The sequence below is a fragment of the Nothobranchius furzeri genome, chromosome 12 (assembly GCF_043380555.1).
Source record: "Nothobranchius furzeri strain GRZ-AD chromosome 12, NfurGRZ-RIMD1, whole genome shotgun sequence".
Taxonomy (NCBI): Eukaryota; Metazoa; Chordata; class Actinopteri; order Cyprinodontiformes; family Nothobranchiidae; genus Nothobranchius; species Nothobranchius furzeri.
The window spans coordinates 69661943-69689091 of NC_091752.1; the positions used below are offsets into that span (position 1 = coordinate 69661943).

A 27149-nucleotide genomic window follows, 5' to 3' on the forward strand; every position below is an offset into this window, starting at 1 on the left:
ATGTCCGCAGCTAGACCTTTCTCAGCGGCCAAGCAGTCAACAATATTTACATACAAACAGTCCCAAGTCAATATATGTCTGTGGTACCAAGAACTGGGTGTGAGTGTAGCCTCTTTGTGGCCCCCCACAACATGATGAACACAGGCTTTAAAAACTCTGGACATCTCCTGTGATTTAGATTCATCATATATTTCCCCCAGTTTCAGCTGAGTGTCTCATTTAGTAACAAAACATGATCTAGGTCTAGAAGCAGACTCTTGTTCATCATTGATTGTTTATTTTTGTGGAACCCCCCTTCCTTTTGTTACTTTCCTTCTCTTTCACCTCTGTCTCCGTGTCTGGTCAGAGTTACAAGCATTCAAAAACCAACAATGAAGATTTAAGTATCAGGCGTGACATTAAAGCAGCAGCTTTGGTGCTCTACCTGAGAGTAAATCTGCAAGGCTTGTCACCAGCATTCAGACATTAATTCTGTTTGCTTCACAGCCAGACAAGACACGGGGGAAAAAAAGTAATAAAATGTGATTGTGAATGCTCCCTCAAGTCAAGTTTGTATATAGCCCATTTCATACACAAAACAGTAGCCCAATGTGCTTCACATAGTTAAAACAATCACAAGTTAATGGAAATAGTTAAAATATCACATCATGTTGTGTAAAATAAAATCAAAGAATATTGACACAGAACATAGTAAACAAAAATAAAAGCATATTAAGTAAAATTATTTACTTTAAAATATAAAACAAAGATAAAAAAGCACAGAATAGGTATACATATAAAATAAATTTAACACAGTACAGATAAAGACCTAGTAGAGCACAGATGCAAGGATAGGTTAATGGAAGGCATCATGAAAAAGTTAAGTTTTTAATTAGTTTTCAGACCTGTGAAGAAAAAAAACCTACAAGATGCAGAAAAAAAGGATAAACCTCCAACCTTTATATTGTCAGCAATAAACGCAGCAAAACTTAACTTTCATGACCAAAAACCCCCCCATAAAATGATTCAGTTAATCAGGTGAGCAGGAACAAGTCTTATTTCTGATTTTACATTTTTTTACTTCAATTGAAACTATTTAGACTTTTGTGTTTTCATCACATTTAGCTTATATTTAATTTAAAATATCATCAGCTTTACAGGTTAGCTGTTCCTGTGCGCTTAAAAAGTTATGTTACTAACCTTCTAAAAAAATTATCAAATCATTCACATGAAGTTGATTTGTTATTGTCTGAAAGTATCCGATTAGTTTAAAAAACTAAATATGTTTCGTTTGATTTGGTTTACAGAATGTCACTAGTTTACTTATACTTTCAAAAAATATATATACTGATGTACTGAAATACAGAGAAATCAACTTGTGAGTACAATGCATGTTGATATAGTAAGTATAGCATTTTTAACACAAGCACATTCACACATGGAAAGTATCAATGTAAACACATCATATGACAGTAACTCTGCTGTACTTTCATTGTGTAAGAGTAGCTCACGGGCCAAAAAAAGGTTGGGGATCCCTTCAATAGATCGTTCAGCCCTAGTGGGTGCTTAGATGGCTGTTTAAAGTTTTTTTTTGGCCAAAACTTCATCTACAGAGCTCACACGCAAAAGGCTTCTGTCAATTGTGGACTCTCATGTGTGTGTTTAAACTTCCCTTTTCACTAAATCTATTCCCACAGAGCTCACAAGCAAAGGGCTTCTCTCCTGTGTGGACTCTCATGTGTCTGTTTAAATGTCCCTTCTCACTAAATCTACTCCCACAGAGCTCACAAGCAAAGGGCTTCTCTCCTGTGTGGACTCTCATGTGAGCGTTTAAATGTGTCTTTTGGCTAAATCTACTCCCACAGAGCTCACAAGCAAAAGGCTTCTCTCCTGTGTGGACTCTCATGTGTGTGTTTAAAGGTCCCTTCTCACTAAATCTACTCCCACAGAGCTCACAAGCAAAGGGCTTCTCTCCTGTGTGGACTCTCATGTGCCTGTTTAAATGTCCCTTCTCACTAAATCTACTCCCACAGAGCTCACAAGCAAAGGGCTTCTGTCCTGTGTGGACTCTCATGTGCCTGTTTAAATGTCCCTTCTCACTAAATCTACTCCAACAGAGCTCACAAGCAAAGGGCTTCTGTCCTGTGTGGACTCTCATGTGTTTGTTTAAATTTGTCTTTCGGCTAAATCTCCTCCCACAGAGCTCACAAGCAAAGGGCTTCTCTCCTGTGTGGACTCTCATGTGAGTGTTTAAACTTCCCTTTTTACTAAATCTATTCCCACAGAGCTCACAAGCAAAGGGCTTCTCTCCTGTGTGGACTCTCATGTGAATGTTTAAATGTGTCTTTTGGCTTAATCTCATTTCACAGAGCTCACAGGCGAAAGGCTTCTGTCCTGTGCTGACTCCCATGTGTGTGTTTAAAGTTGAATTAAAGCTAAATCTATTCCCACAGAACTCACAAGGAAAAGGCTTCTGTCCTGTGTGGAATCTCATGTGACTGTTTAAAAGTGTCCTATTACTAAAGGACATGTTGGCAGTCCTAAAATCTGACTCAGAACACCTATTCTCATTCCAGTCATTGTCTCGGTCTCCAGTTTCAGACCCAGAGTCTGACAGCCCAGAGTCTAGAGTTGCATGATCACCATCATCATCTCCAACATCAGTCTCTGAAGAATGAGGAGTCAGTTCATGAGGGTTCAGAACTGGGTTCCGGCTAGTTTCTACTCCACCAGTTTCTGCTGTCGTCTGGTCAGCTGAGCTGCTGGTTGAAACATCTCTGTCTTCTATTTGCTTCTGATGAAGCTGTGAGAACAGAGGCTTCTCTTTATCATCCTCACTCTTTATAGAAGCAACAGTGAATGGAAACCTGGCAGCATCAGTCTCCTCCTTCAAATGTATATGCGCCCCTTCCATACTGGGCCAGAGTTTCTCACATTTATGTGGAGAAAATCTAAGTCCTGCTGGTTGACACCAGCGCTATCTTCTTCTTGAGCTTCTTCTTTAACCAGCACCACCTGTTGAAAAGCTGTAGGAAACACAGAAACGCATGATGTGAATTACCGACAGCTGTAACTGTGTTTTCAAACATAACAGGAGCCCTGAACAAACGGCCAAGTAAAAGACGCATAATAACACCTATTATAAAAAAGACCTTTGTTCCCTGCACACTGGACCAGGACATGAAAACTCAATGAGCTGCATACTGACTAGAATGTCTGCCCTTATACCCTGGTGATATTGTGTGTGTGTGTGTGTGTGTGTGTGTGTGTGTGTGTGTGTGTGTGTGTGTGTGTGTGTGTGTGTGTGTGTGTGTGTGTTACATCCACTGTGAGGACACATTTTTCACCTCTAACATGGGGACATATTAAAATTGTGAGGACATTTGCTACGTTATCACAGTGAATAAAAACCTAATTTGGTTTTAGAGGTATGGTGTGAATTAACTTTTAGTTGAGGTTAGAGTTGGGAATACAGCAACAGTAGTTACTTAACCAGACTGGTAATTGAGAGAACTGGGAAATGGCCTCCCATTACCCTGGCCCACTCAGTGACTGCCGTCAGTCATGGCATGCTTCATGTCTAAATGAACAATCCGTCATGTGACTAATCGGGCCTGTATTGGCGCTTTCACATCTGGGCAAGAACCAGTAGGTTTTATTGACACACACTTCTCATGAACGGGGAAATCTCCTAGCTAGTGGGCTGGGCCAAATAAAGCACAGAGCAAGTCAGCGGTGACTCCCTTAAACAATGGCTGTGCAGCTTAAATCTCTTTGTGTGTGTGTGTGTGTGTGTGTGTGTGTGTGTGTGTGTGTGTGTGTGCATGTGTGTGTGTGTGCTCCTCACAGCAGTGAGAAGCGACGCCGCTTCAGTCAGAGGCGACATTGACTAAACAGTATCCATGATAATGAATTGTGCATGCAAGAAGGTCCCGCTGCTTTGTTCAATCAGCCAATCGAAGGTTCCCACTAATGGTAGGCGTGTTTTTGAGCCGGCCAATCAGTTGGTAATGGGTGTATTGGACTTGTTCAGCCCAGAACAGACCTCCTTGGTATGTGGGCCGAAAAACCGACTGGTTTAGTGCAGAAAATTACAAGACTACCTAGATATGGACACTTTAAAAGCTACCCAGTCTGGTCCATGCTGGCCCAGATGAGAAAGCACCATAAGTGACCATTTTGGAAGAACCAGTTTAAGGTGGTGTTTTAGGGCCAACTGAGTTAACACGAAGTGCACATTGCGCAATGATGAGTATGCAGGGTGGGTTTGAGTGAGTAAGAAGAAACAATGGCTGCCAGGATTTGATAATCTGATCAGCATCACCTGACACTTCTAATTTTGACCTTTCATACTGGGACTTTTTTCTGTGGTACAGTGCGTACCTGTAAAATTTCCTGGTATTTATTAGTCCAAATCTCTGAGATTTCTGAAAAACATATCTGTGTTCAGAAAAGAACCAAATAATGGAATTGGATAACAAACACAGATATTTTTTAACAAAGATGTTCAAAGCCTTTTCTCCGCCCGCAGCACAGTCAGAGCCGCTTGAATAGAATAGAATAAATTATTATTCCCACAGTGGGGAAAATCACTCCTTACAACAGAACATACACTTAGAGAAAAAGAAGCAGAAAAACAAGCTATTATTGTAACCTTCAACCACTAAAATCAATGAATAAACTAAAAACTTGGGTTTCCAGAAGTATGCATCATAAAGGACACTGACATACTAATGTACATCAGTGCACAAGTATTGAACACATTCTGAATATTGCATTGATGTATTTGTGTAACAGAGCCATTATACATGTTTACTGCAGAGGGGGTGAACGACCTATGGTAGCGGTCTGTTTTGCATCTTGGATGTCTCAGTCTGCCACTGAAGGAGCTGTCCAAGGCCTCCACAGTGGAATGCAATGGGTGAGAGGTTTTTTAAGATGGAGGTCATCTTCACCATCATCCTCCTTTCACTCATCTCCCCTACTGAATGTAGTTGGCAGCTGGGAATTAACTTTGAAGAACGTCAGCCTCCTCAGGACGAGGGGGCGGCTTTGGCACTTCTTATACAGAGCATCTGTGTTGTTGGACCAGTTTAGTTTACTGCTCAGGTGAACACCCCGGTACTTAAAGGTATTCACCACCTAAATGTCTGCATCCTGGATGTTTACTGGTGACTGAGGAGTAGTGTTTCTCTGGAAGTCAATCGCCATCTCCTTTGTCTTACTGGTGTTCAAGCAAATGCAGGACAGTGTTATATAGATTACCACACTACAGTGAGATACTCTGTCTCAGTAAAAGGGTAGAAACACACACACACGCACACACACACACACACACACACACACACACACACACACACACACACACACACACACACACACACACACACACACACACACACACACTTCACTAGGCTATAACTGCAACAGCACTTTCTGTAAGATTGCATGCCTGCAAATGAAATTGTTACCTTTTGACAAAAATTATTATTTATTGTTACACATTTGTGAATAAACATCTAATTTCTTGTCAAAAACCATTTTATAGTTTGGTTTTACTATTTTTACACAAGGTAACTGCTTTTGGGGTGTCTGAGGTGTAAATAAAGCAAAATATATTAGTGTCAAAGACGTTACATCTCTCTTGACACAAAAAGCCTGTTTTCTCCGTTTTTGGTTCAGAAACAAGCATTTCTGCTGAAACCCACCTGAGTTCTACAGCAAATTGTGAAAGAACGGAAAAGGTTTAAAACGAGCCGTTTTCTCCTGATGAAAGAAGAGAGTTAACTCTTTCATTTGGTAGTTTTGGTGTTTGCATAGTCATAGAGCACAATATTCTGTGTCTCTTCAAAAAACAGTAAAAATACTCAAAATGGCTGGCAGTGAGGGGCTTTAGTGATCAGAAAACGGCTGGCAGTGAATGAGTTAAGAGGTCTGCACCAACAGTTGAAAAGCCAGACTGAGAGGAGCTGGAGAGCTGTGACTGAGACCAGACTGAGAGGACGCCGAGAGGTGCCAAGAGAGGGAAAAGCTGCTGCTTTTCTGGTTGGAACGAGAGTTTCCTAGGATCCCTGAGCTGACATCCAGAGCATTCTCCGAGTGGTTGGGTTCTACACCCTATTGGCTGGGATCAGAGAGTGATGAGTACCACTAAGCTTATTTTATCAAGAAGTTGATTAATAGACTGTCATCACTAACGTCCCTCCACCAGTCACATTTTGGTTTAAAGCTCCTGTGTAAATAATCCTCCTTAAGCCGGGCGTACACTGTGCGACTTTTTCACTCGCAGCGTTCAGCTTCAGCTCAAACTGTACGACTTCCTCGCAGGGCAGATCTCACGAGTAATGTGCTCACACTGCACGACCCAGTTCTCAGATGCGACCTGACTGCTCACACTGTACGTCTGGTAGCAACACGTCGGCCCTAAAAATATGCTAAAAATAGCAGTTTTTACTCAACATGTTAGACTTTTTTGTCTTGTTTTGCCTGTTGTCCTTCGGGAGTGCTGCAGGAGGACACACAACGATTTATGGGGGTTGGATGAAGAAAACGAAATAAAGAAAGTAAATCTGTGTTTTGTGATCAGTTTAGTTTGACACGAACACGACAAACACGCTTTCTTGACAATCTTTGTGAGTAAAAAAAATGTGTAGAAACAAACACGAACAGCGTGTGTTATTAGGGAAATAGCGGGGAGCGGCGTTGATGCAGGATTGCGCATGCGCCGTGAGCGGTTCTGGTACTTTTTGGGTCGCAGCTGCTCGCAGCGCCGCTTCAACAGTGCGATACCCTCACGAGGGACGAGCAAAATATTAAACACGCCAGAAGTCCGTGCGACCTCACGACTGCTGATCGGCAGCTGGTCACGTGGTGTTAATCGCCTCTCGTAACCCCCTGTACACTACACGACCGCTCGGCGCAAAACTCGCCCCGATGTCGTGGATTCTCGCACGACTGGAAAATCGGCTCAAAAAAGTGAAAAAGTCGCACAGTGTACGCCCGGCTTTAGTCTCCTTGAGGGTTAATACTCTTGAATATTCCTCCTAGACTCTGATTTATTGTGTTTTACACATTTGTCGACTTCCTTTGTTGGTCCTAGAGCCTTTGTATTAATTATAAATTAATACTTGTTGAGTGCCCCCACTCACTTTTTGTATTTTGAGTTGGCTGGCTTTGGTTGTGAGTAGGGCCTTAAGAGATTCAGGCTGCAACGCCCTTTGTGTGTTATCAAACCACCTTTAGTGATTTTACTCCCAAATAGGGTTAAATATGCTTTCCGATTAATGGTTTGAAAAAGACAGTTTGCTTTCCCTAAGTGGATATTATTATTTGAGAGAGTGGATTAAATCCTCTCACCTTGTGTTTTGTCATCGCCCCTACAGGCCTGTTGGAGCATCCCACCTGTAGGCGCAGAGTGCAGGAGGTCCACATAAAGTTTATTTTCATCATTTTAAGATTGTCTGGTCTTGGTTATGTTGCGGGTCCACCACTCCTAGTGAGTCTTGCTCAGGGCCCGTAACACTCAGAACAGCAAACATGGAAACACCTGAAAATATTCCAGTAATCCAAAATTCTGTAACCATCCCTAAAAGGTTATTGTTGTGGGTCATTAGTGCAGCTGCTCTGATGAGTTTGTTGTGATTAAATGTTTAGAAAGAGCTGCAGCTGCAGGTAAACGTAGCTTTATCTCAGCTTGAATACTTTAATTAACCACTGCTAAGGGCAAATAGCTGATCTGACTCTTTAATGCAGCAGAAATGTTCTGAAATTATCTCATCACGTGTTTCTCCTCCAGCGTCCTTAAATCCTCTGGTGCCCAGATCCATTCACTGGAGTTTTAGTAAGGCTGTAGCATACTGGGGGCCATTTCTTACCAGAAATAGTATTTATGTTACTAATATTACTGGTGATGTTTACTCCAAAGTCACCCCCCCCCCCCCCAAAAAAAAAACACGACCAGCCTCGGGAAAAATCTATAATCCGCTAAAGTCTGTGACAGAAAACTGTTATTTAGTGCTGATTTTGTTCTATTTGACGAACTTTAAGCTCAAAACCGCTGCGAGAAGTTAAAATGACAGCACTCATACTCACTGTGAGTGCTGCTCTGCCTCGTCTGCAGCGTGCCGTCTCTGACTGTGATTGGTCAAATGATGACACGTGACTAACACACTAGAACAAAGATTGGTTGTGAACAAGAGGAGCCCTCTCTCCTTTCTCTGATTTCCATAAGAGTGACCGAAACCCATCGCTGAAACCCGACAGAAGACCCCCCCCCCCCCCATATTAATGTTACCATATTATTGTTAATGGTTAATATATTCACTTCACATAAATGTGTGACATTTTACTCCACATTAGGTGAAATAACCTCCCTAAATGTTTGAGGAAGGAGTGATGTCTGAGGTCTTTGATAACGCCCACTTTAACATGTCAACTCTGATTTGTCCAAAGTGATAAACAACTAGGGCTGGGTAGAAAAATCCATTTCATATAATTTAGTAAAATCGATTCATTAGGCCTAAGATCGATTTTCCCCTTGAACCAGAGTGGCCCGTCGACTCATTTTGCTGCAAAGACTACAAATCCCATGGTGCTTTGAGGCGTCAACATGTCAGTCGAAGCGTCTTTCCTTTCTGTTTAGTCATTAGCGTCCATGCTAATAGCATCAGCATCTGCAGCGTTACCCTCCTCAGCCTGGGACAAACTGAAAACACGCATTTTACAATACCCAGCACTATAAACAATGGTTAATAAAAGCTAGTTCACTTCCTGAACAAGCCAGTTCTAGTGAGCTACCCGCTTCGGCCGACTGGGTAAGCAAAGCATAAGGAACCATCCTCTTGCTTTGACCTCAAGGTCAAAGCCTTCTTTGCAAGCGGCATCAGATGAGAACAGCTAGGCCAGCTTCCTGCAGTCACCTGGAAGGGTTCTCAGACCACACGGGCCGTATTTGGGGTAGAGCTACGTGCTCCAATACCAGAAGAAGAAGAAAGCATCATTTCTATAGCGCCTCTCAAGATAAAAATCACGAGGCGCTTCACAAAAAGAAAAAATGTGAAAATATAAAAAAGCTTTTAGAAAATGTTTACAAATATATTTAAAATGAGCAAAAATAGGCAATTGTGATTAAAAATGTAAAGAAAGAGAGAGAGTGAACAGGAAAGAGGGAAATCAGTGGATCCTGAGGAAGGTGGAATAGGTGGGAGAGCAGAATAAAGAGAGAGAGGTGAAGAAGGTCATACAAAAGCCAGCTTGAACAAGTGAGTCTTCAGCTGCTTCTTAAAGGAGACCACTGAGTCCACTGATGTCAGGCTCAGGGGGAGAGAGGTCCAGAGTCTGGGGGCCACAGCAGCAGATGATCTGTCACCTTTGACCTTTAGCCTGGTGCTGCACAACCAGTAGGCTTTGATCACTGGACCTCAGGGACCTGCTGGGGGTGTAGGGACTAAGAAGATCACCAATGTAAGATGGTGCTTGTCCATGTAAGGCCCTATAGACCAGAACCAGGATCTTGAAATGAACCCTGAAGTTGACTGGCAGCCAGTGAAGCTGGAGGAGAAGCGGGGTGATGTGGGTGTGTTTGGAGGACTTGGTCAGAAGCCGAGCACAGGCGTTCTGAACCACCTGTAGACGGTTCAGGGAGGATAGCATAGCATAGTTTATTTATATAGCACATTTAAAATGCAGCATGGGAGCTGCCCAAAGTGCTGCACAGGCTAAAACAAAACACACCCATTACAAGGAGCTAAAACTAAGGATAAAAATCTCAATTAAAAGCAGAGAAAACATGAATAATAAGAACACATTAAAACAATGACACAATAAAACACTAAAACGAGTCACTGTCTAAAAGCCAAAGTGTAAAAGTGGGTCTTTAGACGAGATTTAAAAACCGCAAGCGATGGAGCCTGCCGAACTCCAATGGGCAATGAGTTCCATAGCTTTGGGGCAGCATGGACAAATGCTCGTTCACCCCACGATTTGAGCCTCATCCGCGGCGTGTGCAGCAGCAATAGGTTCTGCTCAGACACGTGAAAAGAGAGTTACAGTAGTCTAAGCGTGAGGAGATGAAGGTGTGGAGAACTGTCTCAAGTTCAGAGCGGGACAGAATGGGACTCAGCTTAGCAACGTTCCTGAGATGGAAGAAGGAAGAGCGAACAAGAGAACTGACATGAGAATCCAGGGTGAGAGCTGGGTCAAAGGTCACACCAAGATTCCTGACAGTCCAGAAGTCCAACTCCACCGGCAGTCTGTCCGTACCGACGTCGCAGACCCCCTGGATCGCACCGGGAGCCTCCACCACAAGGGTTCGTAGTCTCTGCCTAACTGGCGTGGATGGGTTTTTTGTATTATTGATAGTTTGTTAAACCGTACAGTCAGACTGATTTTACAACCCAGACATCACAAGTTTCTAAGACACTTAATAAGGTTTTGCTACGTAACATCTAAGCTTACATCCCATCATCTCATTCATTGTCTGAGTTATCTTGTTTCAACCATCATTCATCATAATTTGTTCCGTGTCATCAGTAGTAGAAATATAGTATTAAACAGATTTTTATAAACTATATTTTTGTCTCCGTCTCAAAGTATTATGCAGGTGTGAGTTCCCTGAACTACCAAAAAGACCTGGTTTCATCTTAGATCAAATTTCAAAAGATCAATAATATTGATCATTCATATTTATGTGGAATATCACATCTTATTGATCATTTATTACCACTTACATCATGTTACAACCCTCAAGGGGGAGGTTCAGGACCTTAGAGCTGAGGGAAATAATAGAGCAATCGATGCATTAAGATGCGGACATAAACGATTATGAATCTTTGAAGAAGCACGCCATACTCGATTATATTGGCTAGCTACTAGCATTAGCCACTAGCTTGCTCGGTCTCTTAGCAGTCATTAAGTGTATTCTCACGCGTCTGCTCAATCGAGAACCTCTGGGTCAATGCTCTGCTCTAAACTTTGTATTTAGCTTTGTGACTTTTATTATTTTGAGACGTTTGTGTGTGTTTCAGCGAGCCCTTTCACCGTGGCTGCCGACCGGAGCATTGTTTATGCCAAACCAATGTCAAATCCGCTGGATGTGTTGTCAGTTAGGGTTACAGACAGAAATTCAAACCCTCCCCCACCCCCTAGTCATTTAGCGCAACGGCTGGAAACTACTGTCCCTGTACTGTTCTAATCTCCCACTTAAACCTCTTGCTGGGCTGATGGCTCCGACCAGTTTTGAAGTCTCAGTATTAGAGCCGGGTTTCTCTCCTCCCATCCTCGTTTTACTGTGTTACAGGCCACCAAGATACAATAAGGATTTTATAAATGAATTCTCCAACCTTTTAGCTGACATGCTCCCAAAATATGAACAGGGGATTATTTGGGGTGATTTTAATATCCACGTCTGCTGCCCTCTGAAACCACTGGTGAGGGACTTTATCAATGTTTTAGACTCATTTGGACTACAGCAATTGGTAAATGTTCCCACACATGCTGACTCTCACACCCTGGATTTGGTTTTATCTTTTGGACTGGATGTGCATGATTTATCTGCGGATGCTGTGGCGTTTTCCGACCATGCTGTGATCACGTTCAGCATTTCACGTCTCCTTCCTCCAGCCCGGCGACGGTCTGCCCGTTACTCCAGGCGCTTATCTCCAAGTACGACTTCCAACTTTCTGTTGGTTTTGGACACTGATGCCCTCGCTCCACCCTTGTCAGTTTCCTGCATGGATGTAGATGGCCTTCTGCATCGGTTCAGTGTGACCTGCTCTGCTGCTCTGGACGCTGTTGCCCCTCTGAGACCGAGGTGGAAACAGACAACATCCGACCCTTGGCTGAATGATTACACCCGTAGCCTCAGGCGACAGTGTAGGGTGCTGGAACGGAGGTGGAAGAGAGACAGACTGTCATGCTCTCGGCTGCTCCTGGTTGATGCACTTTCACGCTACCAGAGAGCAGTTAGATCTGCTCGTAATAACTATTTTTCTGCTATCGTTCCACAGCATCATGGAGACCAGTCCAGGCTGTGCAGCACAATCAACTCCCTGCTACTGTTAAATGTGTCTGATGGTCTAAATCCCACTGTTGCTTTATGCACAGAGCTACAGAGCTTTTTCCTTAACAAGATCCTTGGTATTAGGCTTAGCCTCCAGCCTCAAATACACACTATCCATGTGGAACTGCCGGACCCACCTGCCTTCTCAGACTTTGCTCCTGTTCAGCTTGCTGACTTGATGAAACTTATTAGCTCCATGAAGCCGGCTGGCTCTTCGGTGGACTGCCTCCTGGCTAAACTGGTGCGTGACTCAGTGTCTGCACTGAGCCCGGCACTCATGAACATTTTTAACATTAGCCTCAGCACTGGAGTGTTCCCTAAGCTTTTTAAAGATGCGGTTGTTCAGCCGATATTGAAAAAACCTGGTTTGGATCTCTCCACTTATGAGAACTTCCGCCCTATATCGAAAGTCCCGTTTCTCTCGAAGGTCCTTGAGAAAATTGTGCATGGTCAGATCTCTGCTCATATGAACAACAACTCATTGTTGGATGTGTTTCAGTCAGCCTTTAGACCACACCATAGCACTGAGTCTGCTTTGATTAGGGTGCTAAATGACATTCTGGTGGCATCTGACTCTGGGTCTAGGGTACTGCTGCTCCAGCTAGACCTTTCAGCGGCTTTTGGTACGGTCGATCACCATATTTTACTGGATCGGCTTGGGTCTTGGGTTGGGGTGACGGGGGTGGCGCATAAATGGTTCCGCTCCTACCTATCAAACCGTTCCATCTCTGTACAGATTGGTGACTGTGCATCCTCCTGTCTTCCACTGCCTTGGGGGGTGCCACAAGGTTCTGTTCTTGGGCCATTGCTGTTTTCTATCTACCTTCTGCCTCTGGGCAATATCCTGAATCAGCATGGCCTGAGCTATCACATTTACGCTGATGACTGTCAACTATACGTAGAAATGGATGAGAAGAATGTGGGCTCGAAATTGGCTGCATGTCTAGAGGACATGAAGGGCTGGCTGGCATGCAACTTCTTAAAGTTAAACGAAAAGAAGTCTGAGTTTATTGTTCTTGACCCCCGCAACCACCATGGCTCTCACCCTGTTTGTGACCTTTTGACCCTCAACCCTAAACAGAATGTGACAAGTCTCGGGGTCAAGCTGGATGCTGGACTCACAAAGGCCCCACAAATAAACTCCGTAGTGAGGTCTTGCTTTTATCAGCTTCGCCGCCTTACTCGCCTCAGACGAATCCTGAAACGGAGGCGTTTGGAGTCAGTCATCCATGCCTTCATTACCTCTCGCTTGGACTACGCAAACGCCCTCCTCGTTGGTGTTGCGGTATCCGCCCTGAATCGGCTGCAGGTCGTCCAGCACGCTGCTGCCAGGTTCTTGACGAGTACACACCGACGAAGCCATATTACCCCTGTCCTGGAACGTCTTCACTGGCTCCCTGTCATTTTCAGAGTGCAGTTTAAGTTACTGACCTTTGTGTTTAAAGCTCTCAATGACCTGGCACCTCCCTATCTCTCTGACCTGCTCACTCCATATGTGCCCACGCGCACGTTGAGGTCGGCTGACCTTTTACTGCTGTGCACGCTGCGGATGAGATTCAAATCGCGGGGTGAACGAGCAATTGTCCATGCTGCCCCAAAGCTATGGAACTCATTGCCCATTGGAGTTGGGCAGGCTCCATCTCTGGAGGTTTTTAAATCTCGTTTAAAGACCCACTTTTACGCTTTGGCTTTTAGACAGTGACTCGTTTTAGTGCTTTATTGTATCATTGTTTTAATGTGTTCTTAGTATTCATCATGTTTTATCTGCTTTTGATTGGGATTTTTATCCTCTGTTTTAGTTCTTTCGAATGGTTGTTTTGTTTTAGCCTGTGCAGCACTTTGGGCAGCTCCCATGCTGCGTTTTAAAGGTGCTATATAAATAAACTATGCTATGTCTTTTTACGGGGACGGTGAGAGACAGCCAGCTGTTCCGACAGTGGTGAAAACACCGGCTGAGCGGGGCGTCAAGCGGGACAAAAAGCAGGTCACATCAAAGCTAAAGGTTCTGCAAAAGAAATTTCATCAGTCTGACGTGTCTTCCATCTGACGCTGATCGCGCGACCCTGTACGTCACATGCGGGGGGCGCCCAGCGACCTCCCTATATCCCGTCTTGGTTTGAGAGGTGCCTGATGACAGTTTATTCTAGCTTCAGCTTTGCTACTATAAATGCCAAAATCCTCCCCAGGGAGCCGCGGCAAATCCTGCTCTGGAAACGCTCTGGTCCTGTAACAACAGCTAGTCATTCATCCACCAGTACCTGTGTCCATGCTGTCCAGGTCCAGGTGGTGAAGAACACACGATGAAGCAGTCCCAGCTGATGGATGATCCTGAAGTGGTAGCAGGTTTTCTTTAGCCGTGTTTAGCTAACAGCTGCAATAGAAACAAAGCAGGAGAGCTGATTAAGATGCTGCTTCAGAACAACGCAGGAGATTAAAGATCCAACGCTTTGGTTCTGATCAGCTGAGGACAGATCCAGTCTGGAAAAGAGGACCTTTGCTCACCAGAGTTCTCTTCTGTTCTTCCAGCTACAGACTAAATAGAAGATGGATGCTCTACAAAAATACTAACAACGGGTTCTCCTGTTTAGTTCTGTCTGGTGGCTCACTAAAAGTCAAATCCAGCATGGCAGCATCTCATGGAGCCAACAAGGAAAGCAAGGTGTGATATCAGCAGAGGGCTGGAAGCTGAAAAGGTAAAGAACAACACAACCTGAGGGTTCCTCGTCTCCAGCTGAGCCAAGAGCACTAAAGGGTTTCGTTTAGAGTTTACATGAAGAAGTAGTGAGTTTATTTATTTATTTATTCTTTATTTAACCAGGAAGGTCCCATTGAGATCACAAACCTTACTTTCAAGGGAGTCCTGGCCAAGAGGCAGCTCCACGGACGTGTAATGTAGGGCTGCAGCTATCGAATATTTTTGTAATCGAGTACTCTATCGAATCTTTTTTTCGATTAATCGAGTACTCTAATAAATTACCCTTTTGTGTTTGTAAACCTTTATATCATATATTGATGAGCCAAGATGGCGCCGAGTATGGCTGCCTCGTCGCGAGCTCCACCAAGTTCCAACATTACACGCTCCATACTGTACATTAATGCCACTGTTTTGCACATACCAACCTCTGTACATTTTATATCTCTTATCTTATTGTTTACTTTATTCATTTGTATGCTTAGATTAGCCATTTTTATATTTTACTTGTTTTTACATTACTGTATTTTTGCACAACTCTGTTGCTGTGAAGCTCGCACACAAGAATTTCACTCGCATGTACTGTACCAGTGTACCTGCACATGTGACGTGACAATAAAATTGATTTGATTTGATATCAAATAGCATGTTATAATTATGAAAGACCTCTTAAAATGAGCAAGCAATTGCCAGTTATTCAAGTTTTATTCAAAATTAGTTTTCAAAACTTCAGCACTTCAACTTTACTTCACAGTAAACAAATGCCTGTGCAAAAAATAAGTATACAACCTGAGCCGATTTTCCCCTCGTGCGAGAATCTGCTAGCCTGCAAGTCAGACAAAAACTAGGAGGATAACGCTGCGAGCGGCTGCGGCCCAAACAGAACCAGAACCGATCACGGCGCAAACAGCTCGCCGGCTGTTTCCCTATTAACACACGTCCGTTTTAATTTCCACACTTTTTTTCTCACACTAACAAGGATTGCCAAAAGCATGTTTGCGGTGGTTTTGTCAAATTATACTGATCACAAAACATGTATTTACTTTCTTTCGTTTTCCTCCGCCACTCATAAATACCCGTGTCCTCCTGCAGAAACCCCGAGGGACAACAGACATCAATAACACAATAAAAAGTCCTACGTGTTGTGTAAAAACTGCTATTTTTAGCACATTTTAAGTCCGACGTGTTGCTACCAGATGTAAGGTGTGAGCTGAAACTGAGTGCTACAAACGAAAAAGTCGCAGAGTCCGCAGAATATATAGAAATACAGGCTAAAATGCATTCATTATCTTGTAGAGGCTCCGAGTCCGCTTGCAGAAGTGACATTTACAGGTGCTGCAGCATGGAGGATGTGGTGTTGTGGTAGGCTTAATCCATTTTACAGTATTTACACTGGACTACGTTTTCCGCCTTACGACGTGAAAAATGGTTCCACAACTTTGACATTTTCTGTCTTTTTCGCACTCCACCGGGGTTCAAGTTGTCCACCATGGCTTAAGAGAAAGTTAAGTTACATTCGCAACTCGCGTGTGCATTCAGTCCAGTGGGCATGTGCGTCACTTATTTCGGTCCGGGTGAAACATGACCCCGGGCGATTGCAAAGCCATGAATTAATTAAATATGAATTAAACGAATCCTCGAGGCAGAGAATTTGACTCGAGGATTTTTTGTACTCGAATTATTCGAGGTACTCGAGGAATCGTTTCAGCTCTAGTGTAATGTACATGAAAACACAGGGAATCCCAGCTAAATGAACTTTAGGTGTGTTTTAGCAGAATGCTATTGTGTTTTCAGTATTATTATTGATTACTAAGTCATTATATTATACATTTACTCAGTAGAATGTGTCTTTCTAAAGTTGTATTTATTTTTATTTACATGTAAATATGCATCCCTGAAAAACATCTGCTTAACGAATGCTCTGAAACAACAGCTGGCATTTCTTTTTAGCCTGTTTTGTCTATTTAATACTTGCTACTTGGTTCATTTTCATGCTGAATGCTGTTGAGTAAACTTCTGTCTGTAGCAAGGAGCTGCCGTTAACTGTATATGTGTGTGTGTGTTCTATGGATCTCTCTATTAAAACTATTTAACGGTAATAAAATAGTTTGTTGATTTTAAACAGGGAAAACCCCAATCGCGATTTAGCGATAGCATGATGCTAACTCCATTAGGCCGCTAGCGTGCTTTCCCTCACAAAGAAACGGTGTCCACTCACCAAGTGAACTGCTCCACTCACTAAAGACGGTAAATGTTCCAGATCCAACTACGTTACTGACTGTACTACCGACTACTGACTACCAAAACTCACCAAGTCCACCGAGTTATCTCAGAACAGCACAGCTTCTAGGTCGTGTCTCGGCAACTACAGTTGGCTACAGCTTAGCTTAGTTGTAGCACGGGGCGGGGAGTGGGCACAACAATACCATATATGGAAACGGTGCCATTGCTTTTCGGAACTGAAGGGGGCGCTAATGTCGAGCTACCGTTTTGGAAAAATTTTTATTCAAACTGTTCATGAAACAATATATAATTCTAGGTAAACTATCGTAATTTCTATATTTCTGATTCATTAATAGTTACAGTTTATTACAATATTTTTGTACGTCATTGTATTAAACATGACACAGTCAACAATCAATTAAAACTATAATTTTCAATAATCTTCATCAAAGAATGACTGATTCTTCACACTTTTCACATCACTTTAATTTTTTTAAATTAGTGTGGTATTTTTTAATCGCCAATGTCATTCGAAATCTCATGAGGATGATTTTTACAAATGGCCTAGTTTTATACTATTTGTAGGAAACTGTAACCATTTGAGTTTGATGAGACTATTCATAGTATTTAAAACTGATATTTAAACCTAATTCCTCCAAAGACGTAACATCAGCTCTCCTAAGTGTCACCTGTGTCTCCAAATGAAATGAGTTGTCCTGATTTCATTTTTTTTGTTATTTTATCATGTAACCTAATGAAAAAATTGGGTAAATGTGTGGAGAAAACTTTCCATTTTAGCAAAAAGAATAACTTCCAAAAGGATGGCTCTGTTGAACAGCTGCTGAGAACGACTTTTATGGATTTTTGTTTCATTTCAATATAATTTCTAAAAACATGTGAAACTCCAAAAATTAGAATGCTGCACATTCATTTATTTTAGTAAAAGCAAAACCAATTGCAAAGTAGTCTGACAATTTTCTATTTAAAAGCAGTGTTGGATGTTTTTAATGTAATATTCTAATTGTCTGAATTTTTGAATGCAGGGTTTTCATCATCTTTAAGCCATAATTATTACAATTATAACAAATACAGGCTGAAATATCTGGCTTTGTATGGAATGAGTCTTATTAATGAAATAAAACAACTTTTTCAATATATTCTCATGTTTTGAGTTTTACCTGTAATTTGATTTTTATTAAGTTCATTTGAGTCATTTTTTTATAAACTGCAACCAAATTTTCAAGAAACTTTATTCTCAAACAGAGGAACAACAGGATATTGTTTCAAAAAAATCAAAACAGCAGCAGTTCTTTTCAACATTACAAAAAAACACATTTGAGTGCATTTGCTGCAGAAATATGAGAACCAGTGGTGGGCAGTCAGGGCCAGCAAAGCCTTCTCTGCTGGCCTAAACTTACTCAAAAACGTAAGTGTATTTTTTTTCCTTTGGTAAATATTCTTTCAATAAAAATATGTTCACTGGTCAATTTTCTTTTTATCCTATTATACCCACTTGGTTGCGCTGCTTCCAGTGTTAAAATACCAAGGCTGGGTGTTATCCAATCAGATTTAAGCTAGCTTGTGTTTTCAGGCAGATTAAGTCTGCTCTAGGCCTTCAGAATCAATCGAGAAGCCCACTGTCCGCTGTAAGTGAACAGAGACGAGCCAGTTGCGATAGCCAATCAGCTCACGAGTCAGCTTGGCCCGGGCCAGCTAGCTGGCCTCACGCAAAAGTTGACATGAACGCATCCTGTGATTGGATAAGCAGTAGTTTGAACTTTTCTAGCGGCATTAAGCAAAATATCAAAACTAAACACAAAGATTTGTACCTATAGGCAGCTATCGGTGTATTTTTGTACAAATGATGGCTGAAAGAGGAGAAGGGACGGACTTGGTGGTAGATTTACTTGCCACACCATTTTCAAGACGGACCTTTCAAGAAAAAATGGATATTGTGAGAACAGGTCGTCCGACTCCAATGCTAGCTGGCTTGTCCCAGCAGGGGAAAGGATTTGTTCGTCATTTTCAGGCAAGCAACTATGAACGGTACCCATGGCTAACAGCTTCAGAGAACCGCTGCAGGCTATTCTGCTGGGAATGCCTGTTGCTCGCATCAGATCGATTTGGTATTTGGAGTTTTACTGGATTTGCCAATTTAAGTTGTTTCACCAAGGCAGCAAAGAGACACCAAAGCACGGCTGGCCACTTACAAGCTACGGTGCTTTTAAAAACCTTTGGGGACACCCGAGTGGATCTGCAGCTCAGTGAACAGGCGCGCAAGGACACGGAGCTCCACAACGAAAAGGTGAAGAAAAATAGGGAGATATTGAAAAGGCTGATGGATTGTGTCATATTTTTGGGTAAACAAGAACTTTCATTTAGGGGACATGATGAAAACCCCCAGTCATTAAATAGAGGTAATTATGCGGAGCTTCTATCTTTTCTTGCTGAACATGACGCCGACTTGCATTACCACCTGACCACCAACAGGGTCTTTACTGGGACATCAGGCAGAATACAAAATGACCTCATTTATGCTATTGCTGAAGTGATGGGAGATGAGATCAAAATGGAGATCAGAAGAGCCCCTTTTGTCGCCGTCATGGTTGATGAAACCACAGACGTGGGTAACGTGGCACAGCTGGCACTCGCCCTGCGCTATGTGACAGCCACAGGTGTCAAGGAGCGTTTTGTCAAATTTGTGGATGTAACGAGTGGCAGGCGAGCTGATGACCTTGCCGCGCTTATTTTCCATATTCTTGAGGAATATGAATGCTGTTTGGACAAAGTTGTTGCACAGTGTTACGATGGTGCAGCGGTGATGGCATCTGGACTAAACGGGGTGCAGGCTAAAATTAAGGAAAAGGCACCTATGGCCTTATTCATTCACTGTTATGCACATCGTCTTAATTTAGTGCTGACTCAAGGGGCCTCAAAGCTTAAAGAGTGCAAGGTCTTTTTTGCCAATCTGAATGGCCTCGCTGCGTTTTTCTCCAGATCCCCGAAGCGCACACAGTTGCTGGATGATGTGTGCAAATGGCGTATTCCTCGTGTTGTGCCAACACGGTGGCAATATTCATCAAGATTGGTGAATGCAGTCTTTGAGAATCGAGTTGCTCTAAAGAAGTTGTTTGGTCACATACTGGACTATCACGACGAGAATGATGAGGACACCGTGCTTTCTGCAGATGGATTTAACGCACGGCTGGACGATTTTGAGTTTTGTTTTTTGCTCAACACATTCAATGGGCTTTTTGAGTATGCTGATGTGCTTTTTGGAATACTGCAGACCAAATCATTGGATGTGCAATTCTGCATGGCCAGGCTGAACGAGTTTTGTGACAAAGTTGAGCAAGAGAGGGGCAATTTCAGTGAGATATATGAAGAAGCAATGCGCGCCTCCAGTGGTCCAAGTGTGCGCAGAGGCCAACGCACGGCGCAAGGTGATCTCCGTGCACATTACCAAAAACTCCACAACAGCATTCTGGACAACATTCTTTCCCAGACAAGGAATCGATTTCAGGACCATGAAATGTTGATGTTTCTCTCCCTTCTTGACCCCCAGCACTTTCAGACATACAGAAAAATATTCCCGACAGCAGCCTTCTCCAGCTTAACACAGAGCCACGGACCACTGTTTGATCTTCCCCGACTTAAAACAGAACTGACTGTAATGTATGCTATGGCTGATTTTGAAGGAAAAAGTCCCGCTGATCTACACGATTTTCTTCTCAGCAAAAACCTGAGTGAGAGTATGGGACAACTTTACGCCCTGGCCTGTTTGGCTGTGACTATCCCGGTGTCCACTGCCTCTGTTGAGCGCTCATTCTCAGCATTAAAGCGCGTAAAAACGTACGCCAGAAACACGACCGGACCGACACGGCTTTCAGCATTAGCCTCCATGTCCATAGAAAAGGCTCTACTCATGGACCTGAAGCGCACAGATAAACTGTATGACAGAGCCATTGAGGTTTTCCTGAGGAAAGAAAGAAGGATGGATTTTATTTTCAAATGAGCAGGAGAGGAGGAGATCCATGCTGGACATTTATGTTGGTGAGTAGAAACATTTTATTAGTTTTTTTTTATGTTTTGTCATTTTATTTCGTTAATAATCAAGAATTGGTAACGAAATAAAATGGCTAAATGAAATTATTCTGTTTCTATGCCATTAATGTTGTGTACAACGTGGTGTGTGCAGCTGCGCCAACATTGTTTCGCGGTGCCATTTTCTCCTAAACAAATGCAAATGTTTTTGCTTTACTTATTTATTTTATTGTCTCATCTCTTAAACCTGTCTTTCATTTTTGAGATTTGACAGTATCCGTGGTCAGCTTCCTACTCTCAATTGGGAATGCGAGTTTGATTTCAAAGGCTCCGGAAATTACATGTCTTGACCAGCCACTGGTGTGTGTGTGCGCGCGCGCGCGCGTGTGTTTGTGTGTGTGTGTGTGTGTGTGTGAGAGAGAGAGAGAGAGAGAGAGAGAGAGAGAGAGAGAGAGAGTGAAAGAGAGAGGTTTCTCCAGCTGTGATGTCATATTGATGGTATTTTAAGGTGTATTAATTTAGATTGGATTGAATAGGAAATCACAGAAGGCGCAGGGGTGGAATGCACTGCCCGCCACTGATGAGAACACAATTAGAATATTTTAGTTATTTTTGGACAAATGTGTCAACATTTAATTTAAATTGAATAAATATGAACTTTACTTTTTACATAACTAATAAGTAAAAGCATGAACTAACCTGCAGTGCATTCCTCAACACAAGGCAAAAATGTATTGACAGTAGCAAATGATCATCACAGTTGTGGACGCCATCTTGCCAGTCTTGATCGCTACACCATGTCACAGTTGGGGCAAACTTTCCTGTATGTCGATGTACCTAAAAGGATAAAAAACAAAAACCATTTTACAATTACATCCTAGAGCTGGAATGATGGAAACTACAGTTAACTATATTTCTAATCAAAGCATTGAAAATTGCAAACCTTTAACTACACCATTATGAGTCACTATTTTAGCAGTTGCAGTTATCAGCTGAGGACCAACAAGAGTGTTTTGTCCACATTGTGTGCATGTAGCCTCAGATGGAATGAGATGTGTGGGGAATCCATGAGAGTCTTGGCGTCTCTGCTGCTGGTGATCAGTGTTTTGGAAGATCGGAAGGTATTTTCTTGTGAGCAATCAAATACTTGATCATCCTTTCAGCTGCTGGATCTGGATAAAACGCTTATATTGGGTGAAATCTGCCTAGCCCTCCATCTCCTCGCATTGTTTTATTTTGAAACGTATTTTATTTTGAAAAGAGGAAGTGGGATTCTCCCCTTTCAGCTCTTATCTTCCTGTTGAACCACGAGTTCTTTTGAACGGTTCAACTTTGGAAGCCATCGAGACACGACCTAGAAGCTGTGCTGTTCTGAGATAACTCGGTGGACTTGGTGAGTTTTGGTAGTCAGTAGTCGGTAGTACAGTCAGTAACGTAGTTGGATCTGGAACATTTACCGTCTTTAGTGAGTGGAGCAGTTCACTTGGTGAGTGGACACCGTTTCTTTGTGAGGGAAAGCACGCTAGCGGCCTAATGGAGTTAGCATCATGCTATCGCTAAATCGCGAGTGGGGTTTCCCTGTTTAAAATCAACAAACTATTTTATTACCGTTAAATAGTTTTAATAAAGAGATCCATAGAACACACACACACACGCACGCACAAACGCACGCACGCACGCACACACACACACACACACTTAACAGCAGCTCCTTGCTACAGACAGAAGTTTACTCAGCAGCATTCAGCATGAAAATGAACCAAGTAGCAAGTATTAAATAGACAAAACAGGCTAAAAAGAAATGCCAGCTGATGTTTCAGAGCATTCGTTAAGCAGATGTTTTTCAGGGATGCATATTTACATGCAGGGCCGTTGCTAGCTATTTTGGTGCCCTAAGCACAAAGGCATCGTGGTGCCCCCCCCCATGCAGAAAAAACAACACAATAACACAGTATGTGCAAGCTCTTCACCTTAAATTCTCTTTAATTCTCTTGTATGCACAAACTGCTTATTATTTCCAAAAAGTAGGATTGATATTTACAAAATATAACACACACAACACAGGAACTCCATATTGTTATTATTTAGAACTATGTAACAGGTCCACACACCACAAGCACCGGTTGTGGCACATGTGTTTCTCCAATGTTATTTTCAGATGCTTTTTCAGACCCAGGACTCACTCTGCCTTCAGAAGTGCTGGCTGTGGGCTGTGCTCGGTCTGTAGGTGTGCTTTACTTTGTTATTCCTGGTCAGGGCTGGGTGATGTTGTAGAAGGTTCAGACGTGATGGCTGACAACTGATCTTGAGCTCTTGAACTGCTGGTGGAGGGCTGATCTGAACTTTTGGCGTGAGCTCCTCCTTGAATGTACTTGTTCATTGAGCCTGCATTCAGACACAAAAAGATAATTTGTCTTATTCATTCTATAATAAGATAAAAGTTTTAAACCATGATAAAAATACTGCAATAGATTATTTATAGGTTAATATTGGCTTATAAATCACTGGCATGTGACATGACTAAACTCAAAACTATTTAACCTTTATTAAGAACTAGAGAGGCACAATATACACATTTTATACACAACTAGAAAATTCTGAATATGAAGGGAGGAGGTTAGCATAATGGACTTTTTTCTTCAAATTATACCATCAGCAGCTGATGTTCCTCTTGGCCCGTAAATGTTTATGAAATATAAATCAACATAGAGCAAATACCTCATTTGAAAATAGGTTTTGTCAAATTTTTCATATTAAATCTCAGTTACATAGCCTATAGGCTACATAGGATATTTAATAATGATATAAATCATGTCCATAATTAACTCATGATTAATCACAAACAGCCGCTTATTTAAAAATAAAACTTCTTACTTTACCTTGACAGTGTTTTTGTCCTTCCTGTTTTTGTGATATTTAAGTATTTGGGTGGACAAATATGATTCATTTGTTTATTTCTGTTTCAAAACAGCACAGATGGGCCTATCTGACCTCACAGAAGAAACTTTATTTTACTTGAGAAAGATGTTTTAAGATGAACTTATTAAAACAAAATAATCTTCAAACTCTTCCAGGTGTATTTTTTAGATGAACAACCTTTAACACTGTTCAGACTAGGGCTGTCGCGGTTGAGGAATTCCCCCTGCGGTGATTCAGGGTGGCTTAATATTGCGGTGTGCGATATTATTGCAGCCCTTTTTTTATTGCAGTACTATCTAAACAATGGCTGGGACTTGATTAAAAAAATTAATCTAATTAATTACAGGCTTTGTAATTAATTAATCTCAATTAATCGCATTTTAATCGTTCAGGAAAATGCGCTCTCAAAGTAAAACTTTTAATTAAAATTATGAGACAGAGAATCAAACATTAGACATGGTTATTACTGTAAACTAAAGCTTTTAATAAAAAAATGCATTTTAATTATTCAATTGTCACTGTGTGATATGAAACAAAACCCAAATCAACTAAAATTTATAATTACAAATAGAAAACACCTGCAAATGGTTCCTGAGCCTTTAAATAGTCTCTCTGTTTAGTTGAATTACTGAAATAATTTTGACTTTGCACCAGATTCTAATTTTTCCAGTTTCACTTGTTTGTATAATTGGGAGATTGTATTAGCATTTCTGCTCATAATGTAGTAAAAACACACATATAAATAATAATCCTTCAAAATGACAGTAGAACAGGCACAAATATGATCTAGGACTTAAATGTACTAACTTTTAACACCAGAGCAGGCATGACATATTCCGAGAATGATCAGGAACGCTAACTGGTTCCAGTTGGTTGACTGGAGGATGATGGGATGATAAAAGATCATGGCGAGGAAATAATGATCTGACGAACAGGTGAGCGGACCTTCCTTACATGGGAAGTCCTGATGTCACGTTAATAAGGGGATGCTGCAGAACCGCAGATTCACGCCTGCAGCAGCGAATCTGGTGTGATCTCCAGCCTGATCACAACTTCCTCATTCCTCGCTGCCCCAGATAGTAATGCATGTGATGTTTAGACAGCGACTCATCTCAGAAACGTAGAATTCCCCGACAGAATTGTTTAGAAAATAATCAGAAAAGTTTTAGTGTTTCTGTTTTAACTTAAACTTCTGTTTTCAACTTTAAGACACGTTGTTTGTGATTGTTTACAGTTGCAGATCCATGCAGTTAAACACTAGTGCAGTGAGAACACGGAGCGTTCTCCCAGCGGCAGCCAGGTGCCTCTTGTTTGTCTTGACTATAGGGCTGCAACTAACGATTATTTTCATAATCGATTAATCTGTCGATTATTTTTTCGATTAATCGATTAATCGGTTTGTTACTGTTTAGCTATTTAACCTATACAAGTGATGGATGCATTTCAGTTAAGAAAAAAAAAAAACATAAGAGAATTGTGCAGTTGACTGCAATCTATTTTATTGCACATGAACACAGTCAGCAGTAGAAAATGAGCTAAACAGTGCAAAATATCAGTCCAGAATAATTTTTTGGCATTAGCTGGAAGCCTGCTCCTTCCACCATGGATAGTGGCCTCATGTCTTTTACCAGCATGTTTAGAATAGAGTTTGTAAGTGGTATGAATTGCTGGGGGGTGAGTGTCTTGTTCCCCATGTAGTTGTCCATCGTTGCTTGTTTTTTTCTGCATAAGAAACACAAATAGACTGAAATAAGTACACATATAAAATAAAGCAGCACACACACTACAACACTAAATCAATGTTAAATTATTTGAATTAATTAACAATATACAGTGATCATTTATTTTGAGGGTTACGTTCTACAAAATAGCCCGCAACAGGAGATATTCAGAAAAAAAGTCTAATTTTTTTACTATTAAAAAGCTCTAAGTAAGGAGCTCATGAGGTTTTTACTTTGAGTCGGGAGTGTTTAAATTAGCTAGAGAAATGTGAAAAATGTTTATTTTGTGTAATACTGTTTAAGAAACATGATAAAAATGTGTTGTGAGGCGTTTTACAGCGTTAGACAGTAAAACAGCCTTTTAATAGTAAAAAAATGACTTTTTCTGAATTTCTCCTGTATTTAAAAATTGAAAGCGTACAACTATGCCGCGTTATATTCACCTGGACACAGCTCGTCTGTATATTTTTCACCGCAGAGTTGTCCTTTTTTGAATGAGGAACATAGTTATGAGTTTGTGCCGTTTTTCTCTTAACGAGAACATTCTTATAAACAGACGTGCTGAATTTGGCAAGCGCATGATTCACAACACGGAGGAGATTCACGATTGCATCTAGTCAATCAGAAGTAGAACACCGTAGACTGACGCGACAAAAAAACATGTTTAACATCCACTATAACGAACTCAGCTAAAACACTAAGTCCAGCTTGTTTATTTTCTGTTACTTACCGGGCTGGCTCTTCCAAATGACGGCTCACTTGACCGCGGTGCTCTTCCTCAGCCCCCACGTTTTCGTCTCAAATGTTCACTTAGGGACGTCGTGCTTCCGTGCCATGCTAGATGGTTTTTGCATATTTTGCCTTTTCAAGGCATCTAGACTGAAGTGCTCCCATACTCGTGAGGTTTTTGTCCGGGGTTTCTCTAAAGTTTTGTCGCTTCTATTTTCTTCCGTATTTCCTCTTGTTCCGCCATCTCTCACAGCAAGATGAGCGTCAGTAACTGATACGTCATGAAAACCGAGGGCACTCATTGGCTCATTTCTTCTTCTACGGCTCCACTGGTAGATCAGTGGCTCATTACTGCCACACACTGGCGGCAAATTTAACAGCTTGTAACCGATGTCAGATTGTGGTAAAAATAGACTTTATGCGGTAAAATATGATTATTAAACAACTAATCGATGACTAAAAAAGTTGTTAACTATTTTAATAATCGATTATAATCGATTAAATCGATTAGTTGTTTCAGCTCTACTTGACTACTTTCATAAACTACTGTTAGGGCACAGAATTATTCTGTCTGGTGCTTCCAGCGCTGCACAGATGTTACGTAAATGTTAAAAATATAGCTTACCGCAACTTTTGTAAAGTTCCCGTTGCAGCCGCAGCAGAGACGATCTCTGAAAAATGTCCGCGACACGAACTCCGTTGTTGTCTGGAAGTTTTTTTTTCCCAAGTTAAGAAAAGATTCGGACGTGTTTCCTAAATCCTACATCAGTACAAGCAAGGCAAC

At 41.7% G+C, this 27149-nt stretch overlaps 2 protein-coding genes and 1 long non-coding RNA gene across 4 annotated transcripts in view; 1 reads left to right on the plus strand and 2 right to left on the minus strand.

Annotated features, from left to right (window-relative positions):
- Window positions 1–255: 255 nt before the first annotated feature.
- On the minus strand, window positions 256–17424 carry LOC129157303 (gastrula zinc finger protein XlCGF57.1-like). Of its 2 annotated transcripts, none has more exons than XM_070542978.1 (3): window positions 17041–17424; window positions 14296–14408; window positions 256–3005 (listed from the first exon to the last, which is right to left on the minus strand). In XM_070542978.1, exon 3 carries the CDS (start codon window positions 2891–2893, stop codon window positions 1616–1618), a length of 1278 nt encoding a protein of 425 aa, XP_070399079.1. In that variant the 5' UTR covers window positions 2894–3005; window positions 14296–14408; window positions 17041–17424; the 3' UTR covers window positions 256–1615. The 2 variants fall into 2 exon arrangements, with proteins under 2 accessions (XP_070399079.1, XP_070399080.1); XM_070542979.1 differs by having other exon boundaries at window positions 16948–17424.
- Window positions 17425–21854: 4430 nt separating this feature from the next.
- Window positions 21855–27149, plus strand: part of LOC139062206 (gastrula zinc finger protein XlCGF57.1-like) — a 44600-nt gene continuing 39305 nt past the window's right edge. The window contains exon 1 of the mRNA XM_070542983.1: window positions 21855–22389. The gene's annotated coding sequence lies outside the window, so the exon portion shown is untranslated. The remainder of the gene's footprint in view (window positions 22390–27149) is intronic.
- Window positions 25385–26880, minus strand: LOC139062212 (uncharacterized). The gene is made up of 2 exons (XR_011515810.1): window positions 26367–26880; window positions 25385–25637 (listed from the first exon to the last, which is right to left on the minus strand). It is a non-coding gene; the product is annotated as an uncharacterized lncRNA (long non-coding RNA).